The 15,035-nt window shown below is 43.1% G+C and overlaps 3 protein-coding genes across 3 annotated transcripts; 1 reads left to right on the forward strand and 2 right to left on the reverse strand.

Moving 5' to 3' along the window:
- Nucleotides 1-360: 360 nt before the first annotated feature.
- Nucleotides 361-4,450, reverse strand: LOC135679550 (putative glucose-6-phosphate 1-epimerase). The gene is made up of 10 exons (XM_065193423.1): nucleotides 4,296-4,450; nucleotides 4,093-4,206; nucleotides 3,650-3,763; nucleotides 3,279-3,330; nucleotides 2,370-2,507; nucleotides 1,336-1,434; nucleotides 1,106-1,203; nucleotides 858-965; nucleotides 674-755; nucleotides 361-598 (listed from the first exon to the last, which is right to left on the reverse strand). Exons 1-10 carry the CDS (start codon nucleotides 4,376-4,378, stop codon nucleotides 533-535), a joined length of 954 nt encoding a protein of 317 aa, XP_065049495.1. The 5' UTR covers nucleotides 4,379-4,450; the 3' UTR covers nucleotides 361-532.
- Nucleotides 4,451-5,415: 965 nt separating this feature from the next.
- On the forward strand, nucleotides 5,416-6,805 carry LOC103993025 (protein RADIALIS-like 3). The gene is made up of 2 exons (XM_065193424.1): nucleotides 5,416-6,037; nucleotides 6,554-6,805. The coding sequence occupies exons 1-2, from the start codon at nucleotides 5,809-5,811 to the stop codon at nucleotides 6,556-6,558; spliced, it is 234 nt and encodes a 77-aa protein (XP_065049496.1). The 5' UTR covers nucleotides 5,416-5,808; the 3' UTR covers nucleotides 6,559-6,805.
- Nucleotides 6,806-7,951: 1,146 nt separating this feature from the next.
- On the reverse strand, nucleotides 7,952-11,518 carry LOC135679549 (zinc-finger homeodomain protein 6-like). Its single transcript, XM_065193422.1, has one exon. The coding sequence runs from the start codon at nucleotides 10,213-10,215 to the stop codon at nucleotides 9,085-9,087; it is 1,131 nt and encodes a 376-aa protein (XP_065049494.1). The 5' UTR covers nucleotides 10,216-11,518; the 3' UTR covers nucleotides 7,952-9,084.
- Nucleotides 11,519-15,035: the final 3,517 nt, after the last annotated feature.

Raw genomic sequence — 15,035 nt, forward strand, 5'->3', positions numbered from 1 at the left:
TGGCATTTGGTTTCATCGTCGTTGTGCAGGAACAACGATCCGAACCGTCAGGAATCCCACCAGGATGCTGTGACTGCCTCGTCGGCAAGCATCATCCACACTTTCATAAATGGCAATGTTTCCTGCAAGAATTACTGGTGAAAGAAGTAGCCAATTCATCGAAGAAGCACATGAACGAGCCAAAGAATAGTAAAGGATGACCATTGTTGAAAGGCCGAGGAAAGAGTTCATGAATCTTATCTGTTGCATTTGAGGTGCAGGATTCTGAATTTACTCATCAGACAAGATCATACGGTTTTCTCCTTCAGTTTGAGAAACACGCATACTTCGAATACCCAAAAAGAAGTCCAAGCTTTCAAGTGAATGTACCAAATTAGAGTATAAATTTGCTTGGATATAGCTTTACATGACAACAAATCAAGCCGTATCTACATCAAATAAAAGTTCATATACAAAGAACGATGATCATAAACGATATTGGATATTTGAAATGATGTTCTTCAGTTATTCAACTGAGAAAAAGAAATCAGCTTCAGCTAATGGCAATTTTCTGCTCTGCAGTCCATGATTGCTCAGGCTCTAAATGGACTTGTCCAATCTGACATACGAAGAAACAAAGATCAGAATGCTCGTAATATCTTATACTGGTCACAAGATAATAAGGTGTCAATACCTTGGCATTTTCCACACAAACAAAATCTTTGAAGCAGGATTCCATCTGCATATACGGATTCCACAGAACCGCATCTGACCAACTGCATGGGCAATAATGGTCACAAGAATGGTAAGCAGAGCTTAGAGAATGTCCAAGAGCTGGTGATCTACAAGAGATGCCGAAACAAGGACAGATTTCATACTTGCTGTTTTGTATATTTATTACATCACCAATTCCATTGTCAAGGAATATCTCTTTGGGTGCATCAAGGTAAATGCAATCAACGAACCCCGGAAAAGTTATGACTTCCCTGAATTAAAACAAAATTGATCAGAATATAAGCAATCAATAAATTTTTGTTGCATTGGTTAAATGCTCGCATACGTAGGACATACTGTTTCTTATACATTTTGATTAGCATTACTTGCATCAATTGGTAAGCATACAAACCTCCCCTCCTTACCCTCCAAAGGATTAGAAGGATCTGGGTCCTTGTTCAGAGTCTTACAACCCTTTAGACCTTTCACTGATACTCCTGCTATAGAAGCCTGCCCAATGATCAATTGTCACTTGTATAATGTGGATGGCATACATTGTACACATGATAAATGATGCCTGGGAGCTTGGAGAAAAAGAAAAAATACTAGCATCAATTAGGAGGGTATTATTTTCATTCTTACACGGAAATAGGTATGCAGCGCAGTGGTAAATGAAAAAGGTTTCTTGTCCGTGTTGGTAACAGTTAGCACCGTTGACAAACTATTAGAGTGTAGCTTGACCTGTGTAACATTGTCAAACATCATAAAAACAAGTTATATATAGGAAATAAGGATGATAAAAAAGGAGAAAAAAGCACACGAAGGTTTCAAAACCAGAAACAGACAAATTTTCAAATAATAAAAACCCACCTATCACAACAATAGAGCATTCTTCCTTCAAATGTCTATTTTGATCTTTCAAATGGCTAGCTTACAAGACACTTTTCAAAAATAAATTTTGCCAAACTTTCCATGCTGTCCACCATATGGACTTTGCCAAGGCTACATTTATGATTGGCAAAACTAGTTGACAGTTAATCCAAATACTTGGTAATATCTAGACTTGTATCAGAAATTCAGAATTATTATTTTGCCTCCATCTAGGTAACGTCTCCAACGGCAGGTTTTCATATTGCCCACAATGTCAATCTACTTGTGTAAAAATTCCCTAGTAAAGTTACCATTACTAGCTTCTATGCACTATTGTGTCCACACTGACCTCATACATACACATTAAAGAAATACATATATGGCAAATTTATAATGAAATGTCAAAAAGCAGTAAGGGAATGCAACAGGGAAAGACATAATAAACCAAATCAAAAACAATCATCAGTATTATTAATAAATAGATGCATGCATATTAAATCCATACATGTGTAAACGAAAAGAAAAGAATGTCCAGGATTGACAAGCATTAAATTATAAATTAAATATCAACACAACTGAATACCTATGTTTGCACCCATTCCTAGGGAATGGATAAACCTTGTTCAATCTAAAATCTTACTGATTCTTGTCACTCTTCTGTATGATCCATGTTGTGAGGTTTGTTAAATTATTATTCTGTGTAAAAGTTCCAACCAGAGTCTAGTTCACAATGTTCTGTGATAAAATCAATAGTCAGAATATAGTGTAAACAACAAAACACTTGCACAGATGATAAGCAAGCTGACCTTGTACAAAGTCTGAAAGCTGAAATCCCACATTGAGCGACTGTAAGGGTCATCCCTTAGTTCCAAGGTTATGATAGGATCCCCTTCAACATTATCAGAATCAGCAATAGACCAGCTCATGTTTCTTGCAAAACCATGCTGTCAGATAAGAAGGCAAATCTCATCAAGAAAACAAGGTTCTTGCTTTGTTGAACTTCCATTAATACCATTTCCACACACCAGAAAACAACCTAGATTCTTTCGGCAAGAAATCAGCTCATAACTAAACCCACAGCAAGATTGTACGACTGGAAATATCAAATTATTAAATTATGGCCCACTGTAAACGTATGGTGTCCAGGGGCAATTCAGAAATTAGAGTATTATGCATGTCAAGTGGAGGAAATTTATCATTTTTTACATGAATACTACTCAGGATGCTTTCTCCTACGAGATATATTTAGATATCTTGTAAAAATATTGTCTTTAAGCTAGTATAAGAAACTTCACAAAAAAATCAATTGTTTTTAGGGTATGATTTATCAGAATAGTCTGTATGACCCTATATGCAGAGACCAGAACTCAGGCTTTATAAGCCAGTTGAAGTCCTTGATTGAGTCGTAGGGCTTTCTTGAATAAGGAAGTACTCAGCAAACCTATTAGACAAAGGATAGAAGGGGCCAAAAAGATATTCCAAAGAGTTGATCATCCTTACGGGTTCACTAGTAGATTGGAATAAACAACAGATACCACCAGTATTGACCTATTGTCTTGAATTTATTCTCTTTATTGTTGTGAGTGCTTGTCGTTCTAGTAATGATGCTATAAGTCAGTAAAAGAAAATGCAAGCAAATCTTTTCTAGAAGAACTATACTACAAGTCAGTTATAGGAACAAATGAAAATGAAATATAAAAGAGGGCTTATTATACCTGCTGTATAGGGCCAGGTCCAAATTGAGGGAAACAGTGTGGGATTCCTCCACTGTTTTGAAAAAAAAAACACTATTTTTTAGTCATGTATCTCTTAAAATAATATGGTAGAAAAAAGAGGTCCTCTAGACCCAATCAAAAGTAGAAGCCCTTGTAGCAAAGGTTTTTTTTTTTATTATTATTTACTCTTTTGTGTTGTTCAAGCTTTTATTCATTCCAAATATCAAAGCTAAGGTAAGTAATAAAAGAATTATCACTGCTAAGGTTGCCGTTGAGGTGAAAATTGAGTTTAAGACTTCTGAAGCGGAAAGATAAACTTAAAAGAGGTATAGCTAAATGATAGGCAAAAGAAGAACCACTATCATCGATACCTGATAGGTTTCTTTCCATTGAACACAGCATCTGGCCGAACAAAGAGAAGGTCCGTGCCATTCGAAACCTTCCAAGATGTAATGCAGCCTCCGAACAGATAAATCTCAGCCTCACTGCACAAAGACTGTATCATATCAGCCACTGTAACACCCGCGCATGCATTGCATATCCAATTTCACAAATTGGAAGATATCAGTGACCGTCGAGCATCATAGCCCCTTATATACAACAGCACTAGTCGATTGGTGCAATCACAGCGTAAGCAATCTAGAACGTAATTGCTTAAAATAGCACTCCCAAGTGCATAATTCATCAAACCTTATAATAAAAACTACCAAAACCAGAAGATCTACAAATCTAAGCAGTAGGCCCTAAAGATGAGTCTTTAGAACCTGATGCCAAGAATCTGAACATTAAAATGAGGAAGAAGGGGGAGATTGACCTGCCATGCGGGGAAAGCAGGGAGACCTTGGGAAGCCCCCCATTCCCCTCCGAAATCTTGATCCCCTGGGCATAAGTCTTTTGTTCTAAGCTCGCAAAAGCGATTCCTGACGATCTGCACCAAAAGAAGCAAAGAAAGAGCTGTAAACCTAGTCCAAGCATCTCCCCGAGGGAGCGGCTCACAATTCGATCTGGATATTGCACCTGAAACGGAGCCGTCGATCTGCGCTCCATGGGGTTAGGGCTCTTCCGAGGGGCAGGGAGGCCATCGCCACGCTCGTCGCCATTGCTCCACCAAGGATGGGATTGCGAAGGAGGAAAGCTCCTCGCGGATGGATTCGTCTTATTAGAAGCGTTATGGCAGCATGTGCCAGACACGTGATTACCGTGTGCCAAATCTAGTGTGCTATGTTGTTTTTATTAGAAATAAATAAATGTACTTCTCATAATATCTTATATATTAAAAAATTAAACATTTTTTTACTTCCAATTGGTAGGATTATTATATCATAATCCCTCCTCATCCCATGGAAGCTGCCTCCATTTCTTCTTGTGGATGTTGAGCTCCGACGTCTCTCAGACCAGCAGAACTTATGGTATGTGGCACAGATCACAGTACAGATTCTACTGGAACAAAAAGGTATGTCGAAGTCCCTCGATGACTGAGAATGGAGATGATGGTAGCCTTGACAACTCCTTTCCAAAGTCATAGGAGGAGATGCACTCCTTTTACTTTTATGTGTGTCAGTGGCTTAGAAGTATTGGGGACATTATGACTTACTTCTGTGTTGATGTAAAGGAGTTCTACATGTCATGTAGACATTTGCTGGAATTCACCATGTAAGGCTGTAGTGAAGGATTCCATGAGCACTTCTTGATGCAAACATTTACCATTGCTGTTGATGATCTTTTCTTTTGTTAGATTAACATGGTAAACCCAACTCAGGTTGATTGCTGCTCTATTTTAGGCTTCCCATTCATGATCCATGATAGATTAACATGGATGAATGAACCTTATCTAATCCAAATAACCTTCTAATAACATGCATCTGAAACTGGCCCCCTTCCCAGCTACCCCAGGATCGAGTTGGTGGAGAAGATGATGTCACCACAGCAGTCCTTGGGAGAAGATCTCGAGGACTTCCTAATCTTTCTGGACCATCTCTGGGGGGAGACAAGGGGCACCCCGGAGAATCTAGCGAAGGAATTCGCAGTAAAACAAAGGCTGGCAGTCGACATGACCGGGAAAGAGGGAGACAGATAAGTTGGGTTGGATACAGCAGAGGACGGAGGCCTTTCTCCAAACGGGAAGCAACAGCTGGGCTTTCTTCTTTGTCAGTAGCACCTCCATGATCTTAATTCTTGTTACAGGTCGTACGCAACCTGTTTAGCATCACTTTCCTGATCTAACAATACTGCAAATGCAGATGTTGCCCCTTCATAAAGCATAAGAGAGAAACCTTACCAGCGCCACACAAACTTTGTTCTTATATGCACTGATTAAAGAAGCGTGAATCCATGTATGTGAAGGAAGAAGGATGAGGTATACGTTCGTGAATTCTCCCACTTCCACCATTACTCTGGCCATTCTGGTCCTCTTCGATGGCTGGCTCCACCCGTATCGTAACCCCACAAGGAGGCTTATAAGAATAGGCCCTTTCCCATATCGATCTTCTGCCACCGGAGAAACCTTCCACGCTCCGCGATCCTCCCTGAGATGGCGTCCGGCTCGATGAGTTCCTCGTGGACCGCAAAGGAGAACAAGACGTTCGAGAAGGCGCTCGCGGTTTACGACAAGGACACGCCCGATCGCTGGCACAAGATCGCCCGCGCCGTTGGAGGGAAGACGGCCGAAGAGGTGAAGCGCCATTACGAACTGCTCGTGGAGGACGTACGGCGCATCGAGGCAGGCCAAATGCCTTATTACAGGCCCTCCAACAACAGAGGTATACGTATCTGTACATGACACCCCTGCCATCCACTGTTCCATTGAGTTTTCTGTGCTGCTTTCCCTATTCATTGAGATTTTTTTTTTGTTCCTACTCTTTATCTTCTTCGTAGTTTTTGAAATCAAACACTTGGCTAATTTGAGAAGCAGAAATCAAGCATGAATTTTGATGTATTTTCTCGGTTATTCTTTGCAGAAATCCCAACTCTAAACCATTAATCATTCCGAATACCATTACTCAAAGTTTCAGTTCAAATACTAGCAATACTACGCAACCAATAGAAAAATCTTATGAGGCAGCTGCTGGCTTTCCATGATCATGGCTGACCTGAACTCCATGATGCTCTCCTTTTAGGATCACTTTGATAGCAATCTTCTAAATTTCATTTAGGGTTGCTGTCCTACTTTGCAGCACATTTTGATGCATGGAAGTGTTCAGGAGGAGCTGTTCAGCAACCTCAGTGTGAAACATACCGAGCCTTCATAATTTTCTCTATCTTATCTTTTCTGGCAGGTTGAAACATTTGAAACTCAACTGGGGGCACAGACTAGAAGGCAGCAGCTATATATAGGTGAAGTGTGTTGGGTTAATCTCATATGGCACTATGTGAAGATTATGTGTCTTTGATCTCAACAGTAGTCTCTCTCGTGTATAACCTTCATTCCCCTTTTTATCATGTGTTGTAGATGAAGACTACCATTACAGACATATCTGGCTAGCCTTCTGTAATTGGTAAGCTTGTTTGCTATATATATCAGATGAAATCCCAACACAACTTGAAGATTTTTGGGTTTATCGGTTACTTGATGAAAAATATTCATCACCATAGTTCTTCCCTAACAATTAAGATTCGAGCATTAAGCTTGCCAACAATTATTGGTGCTTGCACATCTTGGATGCTATCATTCAGAAAAAGATGTTATGAGATGGGTATTCAGTTCTCCTCCGAGCAAGTATGCAGAACCATCACCATTGAGCTTGCTAAATGCTAAGCCAGCATTTGTTTCCATGCTTTCTTTCTAAGCTCCTACAGATAGCATGTTCATTGAGGTGAATGTGCTCATCGGTCTCAACTTATACTCAACCTACTCATAGGCAAGATTATAAAAGATTTTTCTGTATGAATGAATGAATAAAAGGAGAGAACTATCTGTAACCTTTGTTGTGATTTGGTTTGCTAAAGAAGGGATGAATGAATTCTGTAGTTAGATTTGTGGCTGCAAATTTACTATGTGTATTATGCTCATTTTTTGAGTTGAAATGGCCTTATCTTCTTTTGCAGTTTTCACAAAGAAGTTTGATGCATAATGCAAATAAAATATCTCATCCATGTTGTCCATGATCAAATATTCACATTCAAGACAAACAATTGTTGTTCTTTGCTCCAAGACAAACAATTTTAATATGCACACACTGTACTCCAAGCTTGGGATTGATTTCAAGAACCTCTTCTCCAATGGAAGAAGAAGGTGTTGATTAAGAGCACTTCTCTTTCTCTAACACTATTCTAACAAGTAGTAAGTGTAGACTAAGAGGGCTGATGGATCACACTATCATCAATCTTTGGATGATGGAATGAAAATTTTCATTTCAGTTAACTTTGATATATTTTGGATAATTATTTTGATTTCACAATATCTTTCCAGATGTTTCACCAAATACATCACCTTCTGCGTCAGTGCATTTTGTCTGATAGCAGATTGAGCCCTTGTAAATGTCTACTTCTGCAGCCACCCATTGAAATTGACATGCTTTTCTACACTTCTCACCACATAGTTCTTTTTTATTTCCAGATAACTGAAGGGTTGCAGATTTCTTTTGAGTCCTAAAATAAGTATTCCAATTAGATCACAGTCTAATGAAATATACTTTTTGTAGTCCACAATTTTGTTTTATAAAGAATCTTAGATCTGAGAAATATAATGCACTCTATTCAACATTCTGCAATATATCAGCTGCCCAATAGTGTTGCTGATACTGACTCGACATGGCTGTGGGACTCGCCAGAGTTATATATCTAAACATTACTGGTATGTCAGGTACATATTGATAATAAATGTCAAGATCTCCTCAGGGGTACAAAATCTCAGCCAATATACAACAACATATGGATGGCTTTGATATCATAATATGACAACATATGGCAGAGGGGAAAAAGATGTCATCCATAAAAGTTTGGCTTTGGTTTGGACAATAAACTATGACCTCTTCTTCTCTCTATAAAATGTTAGCTTTGAGTTATGCTAAGACATGTTTCAGACTATCGCATTAAAGCAATAGTATCTGACCTTACCAAGCAAGAGCATGCATTGCTTCCTTTCCCGTAGCTTAGTAACACCGTTCTCCAGGAAAAAAGCATGCTAACTGCATCGCAAAAGGGAAAGGAAGCACAGAATGCAGTGAGCATTCTTTACATGTATCTTAATCCCATCCCGTTGTCATCTGTATCCCATAAGCTAGAAAGATAGGAAGCAGCTGCAGTCAAGATGATAGAGAATGTTGCGACGGTATTAGAGGACAATGACGACCATGGAAGAGTATTAGAACTCATGGATCCATAGGATGCATGGAATGCCATCATCTTATGTCGACTTTTCTGCTCTTTGCAGGAGACCGGCATGTGTTATGTGCGGTCATTTCTGAACCGAGAAGCTGGAAATGTTGACAAACGACAACACGAGAATACCGATGGATAACAGAAACAAGGAAGTCTTTGATGGAGCAGCATAAGGTCCTTTAGTCGACTACACAGCAGGCCACTTTTCCAGAAGCTTGCAGTAGTTTCATTCTCAAGACTTGTAATTGTAAGCTTTTGTGAATGAGTGATACGATTTTGACGTTGGCTGCAGCTTGAATAATCGCGAGTGGCATACTAATGCAGATGGTAACATAAAGATCGATGCTTGAGTCGGCAAAGAAAACCTGGAGAGATGAGGAGGAAAGCAAGCTCAAACCCGACACGTCTTCTTCCCCTCCTCCGCCATGTCGTCTGCAGGAGTCCTCCCCGAGCAGAGTAAGGTGAGCTGAGGGCATCACCTTCTTGACTACTGCTGTAGGCGCTGCGCTGACTGCGGCTGTTGCACTGGTTGTTCCTCCGGTGGTGGCGGCTGCAGCTGCTGCTGCTTTCTAACTACTGTGTGCTTATTGTTGTGCATCCAGACCTTTAAGACTTGTCTTCTCACGCCAATCTCGGCGCAGAATTGCTCGACCATCGCGTCGTCTTGCCGCTGAAACCTCCACCCCACCCTCTCGGCGAAAGCCAACATGTTCTCCTTCTGCTCCGCGGTGAACTTGGTCCGGAACCGCTTCCTCGGTATGGTTGTGGGCGTCGGCGTCGCAGTGTTTAACCTTTCTTCGCTCGACGACTCCGTGGTGGTGCCCCCGCTCCCGCTGGGGTTGCTACCACCGAAGTGGACGAAGCCGGACAACCCCCGCACGGCCGCCGACGGACTCGAGGAGAAGCCGCCGAGCTGGAACTGCTGCTGGTGGTGGGGGTGCGCTTGGGGATGGGGAGGCGGGAGCAGTAGGGGCAGGCGAGTCGTGCCATGGTAGTAGGAATTGGCGGTGCCGGCGCTGCCGTCGGTCTCCCTCCTGTGGAAGCTTCGATGGCAGCCGCAGGCTGCGCATTTCAGTGCCTCGGGCGTGTCGGGGTCGCCGCTCGGCATGAACTCGCCGCAGCCGTCGACAACGTGGCCGCCTAAGGCGGCCGCGTGGTTGCGAAGGCATTCTTTGTACTTGGTGGAGATATAAGCTGCGCTGGTGGCGGCGGTGATGGTCGAAGTCTTAGCGATGGTTGTCGGTTTGGAGTTGTCTGCAGACAGACCCACACCAGCAGCACCTGGAGACGAGTTGGAGATGGCAGCTTGATCTGCGTTCTTCCCAAGAGACTGAGGAAGACGATCTATGGCTGTGGGGGTGGATTCAAGAGTCGGTGGTGGTAGTGCCTCGGTGTTACCGAGGATGTTACCGTTTCTTGCTCCTCCTCTTCCAACACCACCACTTCCAACTCCCGCGCCTCCTGCGTCTCCTTCTCCTCTTGGGGAGACAAAAGAGGTAGAGGGGAAGAGTGTGGGTTTAGAAAAGGCAGATCCTCCTCTGACGAGAGAAGGTTTATAGCCAGAAGAGGAGGAGGAGGAGGCAGGTATCCCAATCTCACCAGGATTCCTAAACTCCATAAACTCAAACTCTGCACACCTATAACACGACTGTGATCCCTTCACCTCCTACTTGATGCATCCGTCCGAGAAGGAAGCTGATCGGTAAGATTCAGCAAAGGAAACAAGGCAGATCACAGCTGGGTAAAAATCTGAGAAGGGTCACTAGTCCAGCTTTTACTTCACTCAGAAAAGTAAGGACGAGAGACGAGAGGGACTAAGCACGCAAGTGCAGCACTAAAAGCAGCACCAATTGGCGTCCCATGGGATGCTTTGGGTGCGCAATAGAGCGGCCAAAAAAGAACTAGAGAGAGAAAAAGAGAGATTAGAAGGGAGTGGGAACAAGTGCTGTGGGGATATGGCGTCCTAACAGCCATTTTGTTCGTGGAAAGGGGAAAGGTGGGGGAAAAGGCTGTCGTTGCACCTCTTGGTCATCAAATCAAGACGGGGGCAAATAGTGATGGGTCTCCTCCGAGGTGGAGATCAAGCAAGAGAGAGAGAGAGAGAGAGAGAGAGAGGGGGGGTTTGCCGCAGGGAACAACCGACAGCGTCATACTTCGCTCCTCCCACGGCCTGCAAGCTCGTCCTGTCCCTTGTAATTATTGCTACAAACCGGTGGCAATATTTATTACCGTAGGCTCGTATCCGTGTACGTGTGTCGTCTCTGAAGCTTTCACGTCCTTTCCTTAGCTGGATGCCGCTCGCTGACTGTTCATACTCTCGTCTCTCTCTCTCTCTCTGGCATCTGAGGGATTGCAAGAACTCGCGTCAGGATTGAGGAGGAGGAGAAGCGGGGGACCCTCCATGCCAACCACACACCCCTCCCATGTCTCTTGTTGGGTTGTCAGGGTCTCGCACTCAAACGAGTTGGGGTCTACTGCCATTTCCTGAGCATCTTTTACTTCTTCCCACTTTTTCCCACCTTGTTGCCTACGCAAACAAAAAACCCTTCCTCCCCCCTATCTTTAATCCGCCATTTCTTTTCCTGTCCTCGACACGCGCAAGGCTCGGTGGCGCGGATTGGCTGTCCTCTGCGAGACCAACCGTCGCTCTCTCTCCCTCCTTGTAGTGTGTAGCCTCCTCCCCCGCTCCTCTCCGTGCTTGCTGGCATTAAGAGCATTCATTTCATGGCCTGATCTCCGGTCTCCGCACCAATCACGTCAGTGTTTGGGCTCCAAGTCATCTGTTTCTGGACTTTCCTAACGCCTGTAGATCGCAGCAGCAGGTCAATTGGTCACATGAAAACGCTCCCATTCGCAGCTTGTCTTCGTCTGCTACAGGAGTACTTGTGTTTGTCATTACTGTTCCTCGAATAGACTACATATATTGCAATTACAGATCAATCAAAGAGGGAGGAGACAGTGTCTTAGTGTTGTTAACTTAGATCACTTGAACAGTCTCGAGTGCATTGTGGTACAGACAAGTTTGCTTAATTAACAACAAGGATGCATTAAGGTCAGCTCTAACTGTCAACCTTACTAAATTAGAGTTAGGCCACTGTCCAACCAAAGTGGCACTTCAATTCCCACAGCAGCCTAACAAGCTATGTTCTGCTTTCTCTTTAGTTGCTATGCTAAGTTGCTAACTACTACTGCTGCTACACTTTTTGATAGCGTGAACTGATGACTTGCTTCCCACCAAGAGGAGAATATTAAATTGGCAGCTTTCATGTGGTGGACCTTCACAAAGTTCTTAGTTTGATGTCACAGTATCAGTCCTCGTTTACTTTACAAAGAGTTCTCTTGTCATAATTTATGTTTAGATTGAAGCTTCTTTAGCACAATCAATTTGCCATCTCATCGTTGATAAGAATCAATGCGTATAGTTTAGTTAGAATTAAGTTGGGGCAACTAATCGATGCACTTTCTATGTGGCTTTTAGTCATTGAAGCCCAAATCCTGTGTCTTAACATAATGACAACTTTTAAGGGGTCAAAGGTGCAGGTAATGCTGCAGCTAATCATGGTTCGGAAGAGCAAACCATACCACTTGAGGAAAGCAACAAAGTTTGGGCTTTCGATCGCCATGAGCACTGCAGCCTGTCAGATGCAGCAGACGACATCTAAAGTACACGAAGAACACTAAATTAAGACATGGTCAGATTAAGTAATCCCATCACCACCACACCACCACCATTTGATTAGACCCGATGTCCGTATTATACTAGCTAGCAATGGGATCACTGTCCGTACCACGTGGAGCAACCCCGGCCATAGGTGTCTTTTCGTACTGCGCCTCGAGATCCGCGCACGCCTTTTGTCGTTTTTCGGTGGACGGTCGTGATGGGCGGTGAATGAGGCTTGTGTATTCGTGCGGGCCATTGTGGTGTACGGATTTCTCTGTATGATGAGGTGGTGGACACGCCGCCCCGCACAGGAGATGGGAGAGAGCGGAGGCTGTCGGAGATCCCATTGCATGTGGGGGTGGTGGGGTTCCACTTGAATCCACTCGTTGGGAGACGGAAAAGGGAACGTGCTCTTTCCTATATTTGCCATTAATATGCATTATTCATTCTTTAATCTCTCTGAGTTGTACGCGTTCGTACTTAAATCAAGTATACATATAGATACGCTGTCCTTAACACACTGCAACCCACCTGTCCTTGCCACGATGCCGTCGACAGGGAGTCTGAGATGGCGTTGACTCGAAGGCGTGAAATCGTCTTAGTGACTCTCATGACGGTCGGATGGAACAATCACTACGGGAGTGAGGTGGTTGAGGTGAATTGGAAGTGATCTTTGGGCCTTCAATATGAGTTTCGATTTTCTCGGTGATTCTACACAAAAGTGTGCGTCGACGTAGATCTGCCCTTGAGTAAGTGTCGGGAGTCGTTTTTTATACTTAAGCAGTCAAGGGGGATCATTCGTGATTATCTGGATATTCTCCTTTTGTCGTTTATCCATGTGGATGACTGATCCGTGTAGCTCCCCTACGTCCTGTTGTCCACAGAGGCTGACAAAAAAGGAAGGGAAGCCTACTTGATCGCTCGAGGACCACTGTCCCTAACGACTAATAAGGTTCGTTCAAGCGACTCCTTAAGACTTGTCAAGAGGCCAACAAAAGTGGGGCGTAGGTTTGTTCGACCACCCGAGGACCACTACCCCTTATAGTCGTCAGGGTTGGCCCATACTGGCCCCCATAGACTATCATCCATGACGATCGACAAGTCATTGCCCCACTGTCGAGTGGGGGGGGGGGGATGATCAGGCCTTCGTCTTCCACATCAGCTCATCTATGATAGCCAACTAATGGGCTATGATTGGTGTCAAAAATATAACCCGTCACCACCTTGCTGGATGAGCATCGATAGTCTTTCCATCGATGCTTATAATTTATTATACATATAATATTATGAACAACCATCATACGTATCTGCCACTAAATCATGCAAGTTTTATTTTCAACTTAATAATAATAATGATAGTGGTGTGTATTAGTATTGCCTTGATGCCATCGATCATGAATTAGTATGGCTTGATTATGTCCCGAAGGCACAAGATTGTCTGGATGACCCGCATGGTAATTGAGCAAGGGGGTTGGAGTTGGGGAGAGTTCAACCGAAGATGATTCTAAGGTGGCGATTGAGCATCCGAGGTGACTCCCAAGTTGAACTAAGATAGGCTCTAGCCCCCTCGAGGTTTGGGGGTTGAGCTGAGATGAGCCTTGTCTCCTCGTGGACATTACACAAGAGGTCAACATCGTGAGAGAATTTTTCGACTTGACCCCTCTAATGGTAAAGTTAGTTTTGTTATACTTTCATTGCTATGCGGGTCCGACGAAGTGTCACAGATGATCGTTGCACACCCATAGCACCTTCATTAACAGACCGTTCATGGTTTTTGTTTACTTATATATATATTTGACAACATATTTTACCTTGTTTTAGTATATTTTTGCTTGAAAACTATGAGTAGAAAATTTTGAAAGACTAGCAAGGGCGATCCCCACCAAGATCAAGATAGGAAGCAAAAGCACAAACATGATGGTAGTGCCACAAGACAACTTCCTAGTGATTCTCGAAATGTATTTTATGTATATGACAAAGTTGGTGTCGCCGTCAATCCTAAACTTCCTATGCCTAAAACGAGGTGATAATCCCTACGTAGTTCTTATTCCTCGATGAGTAATCAAGGACCCATAACAAATATCAACTCTATAATTAAAGAAGAAGATGTGAAAAGATAAATTAACTTTCATGGTTATAGTAAAGTTAGAGCTACTTGATGTGGAAGCCACTCATGAATTAACTGTGGTGGCAGACATTTTGAAGAGGTTCATTGTCACCATGCAAAGGTGTGGATCATCGTATCGAGCTAGAGTCAAGATGACGATGCAAAACAAGTATCACATCTAACTCGTCCTCGATTTGTTTCACCAAATGGGCAAATCAGAATATTTCTTCAAACTCGACCTATCGAAGGTGATTAAGCGTAGACACGAGATGCCCAGACCACCCACCCGGCTTTCTTCCTCTTGTGACACTTACGGCGACCGCGGGCTTCAGTAACGAAGCACACGGGTGCCTTTGACGTCCTTCTTCCTGCTTCTCTGCTAACTTTACCTTTCACTCAGCGAATCCTATGCGGTATGCACTCTATTTACAACCTGACAGTGATATGTACCAAAGGAAGAGCAACCAGTGGGTGTGACTTTCTCCATCTTCGTACCATTCTTCACTTTCCTCCGGTCAATTTAGCTCGCAACCAACTTGGTAAGAGTTGATATTGGGAAGCAATCATACGACTCTCATGCCATGAATGAAGAGACGACTTCTCTTCATTAACATGGACGCAGTTGTCTTATCATATCAGCCTCAAGTAGAAATGAGGATAGAAAGAAAAC

Source organism: Musa acuminata, chromosome BXJ1-7 (genome assembly GCF_036884655.1).
Source record: "Musa acuminata AAA Group cultivar baxijiao chromosome BXJ1-7, Cavendish_Baxijiao_AAA, whole genome shotgun sequence".
Lineage (NCBI taxonomy): Eukaryota > Viridiplantae > Streptophyta > Magnoliopsida > Zingiberales > Musaceae > Musa > Musa acuminata.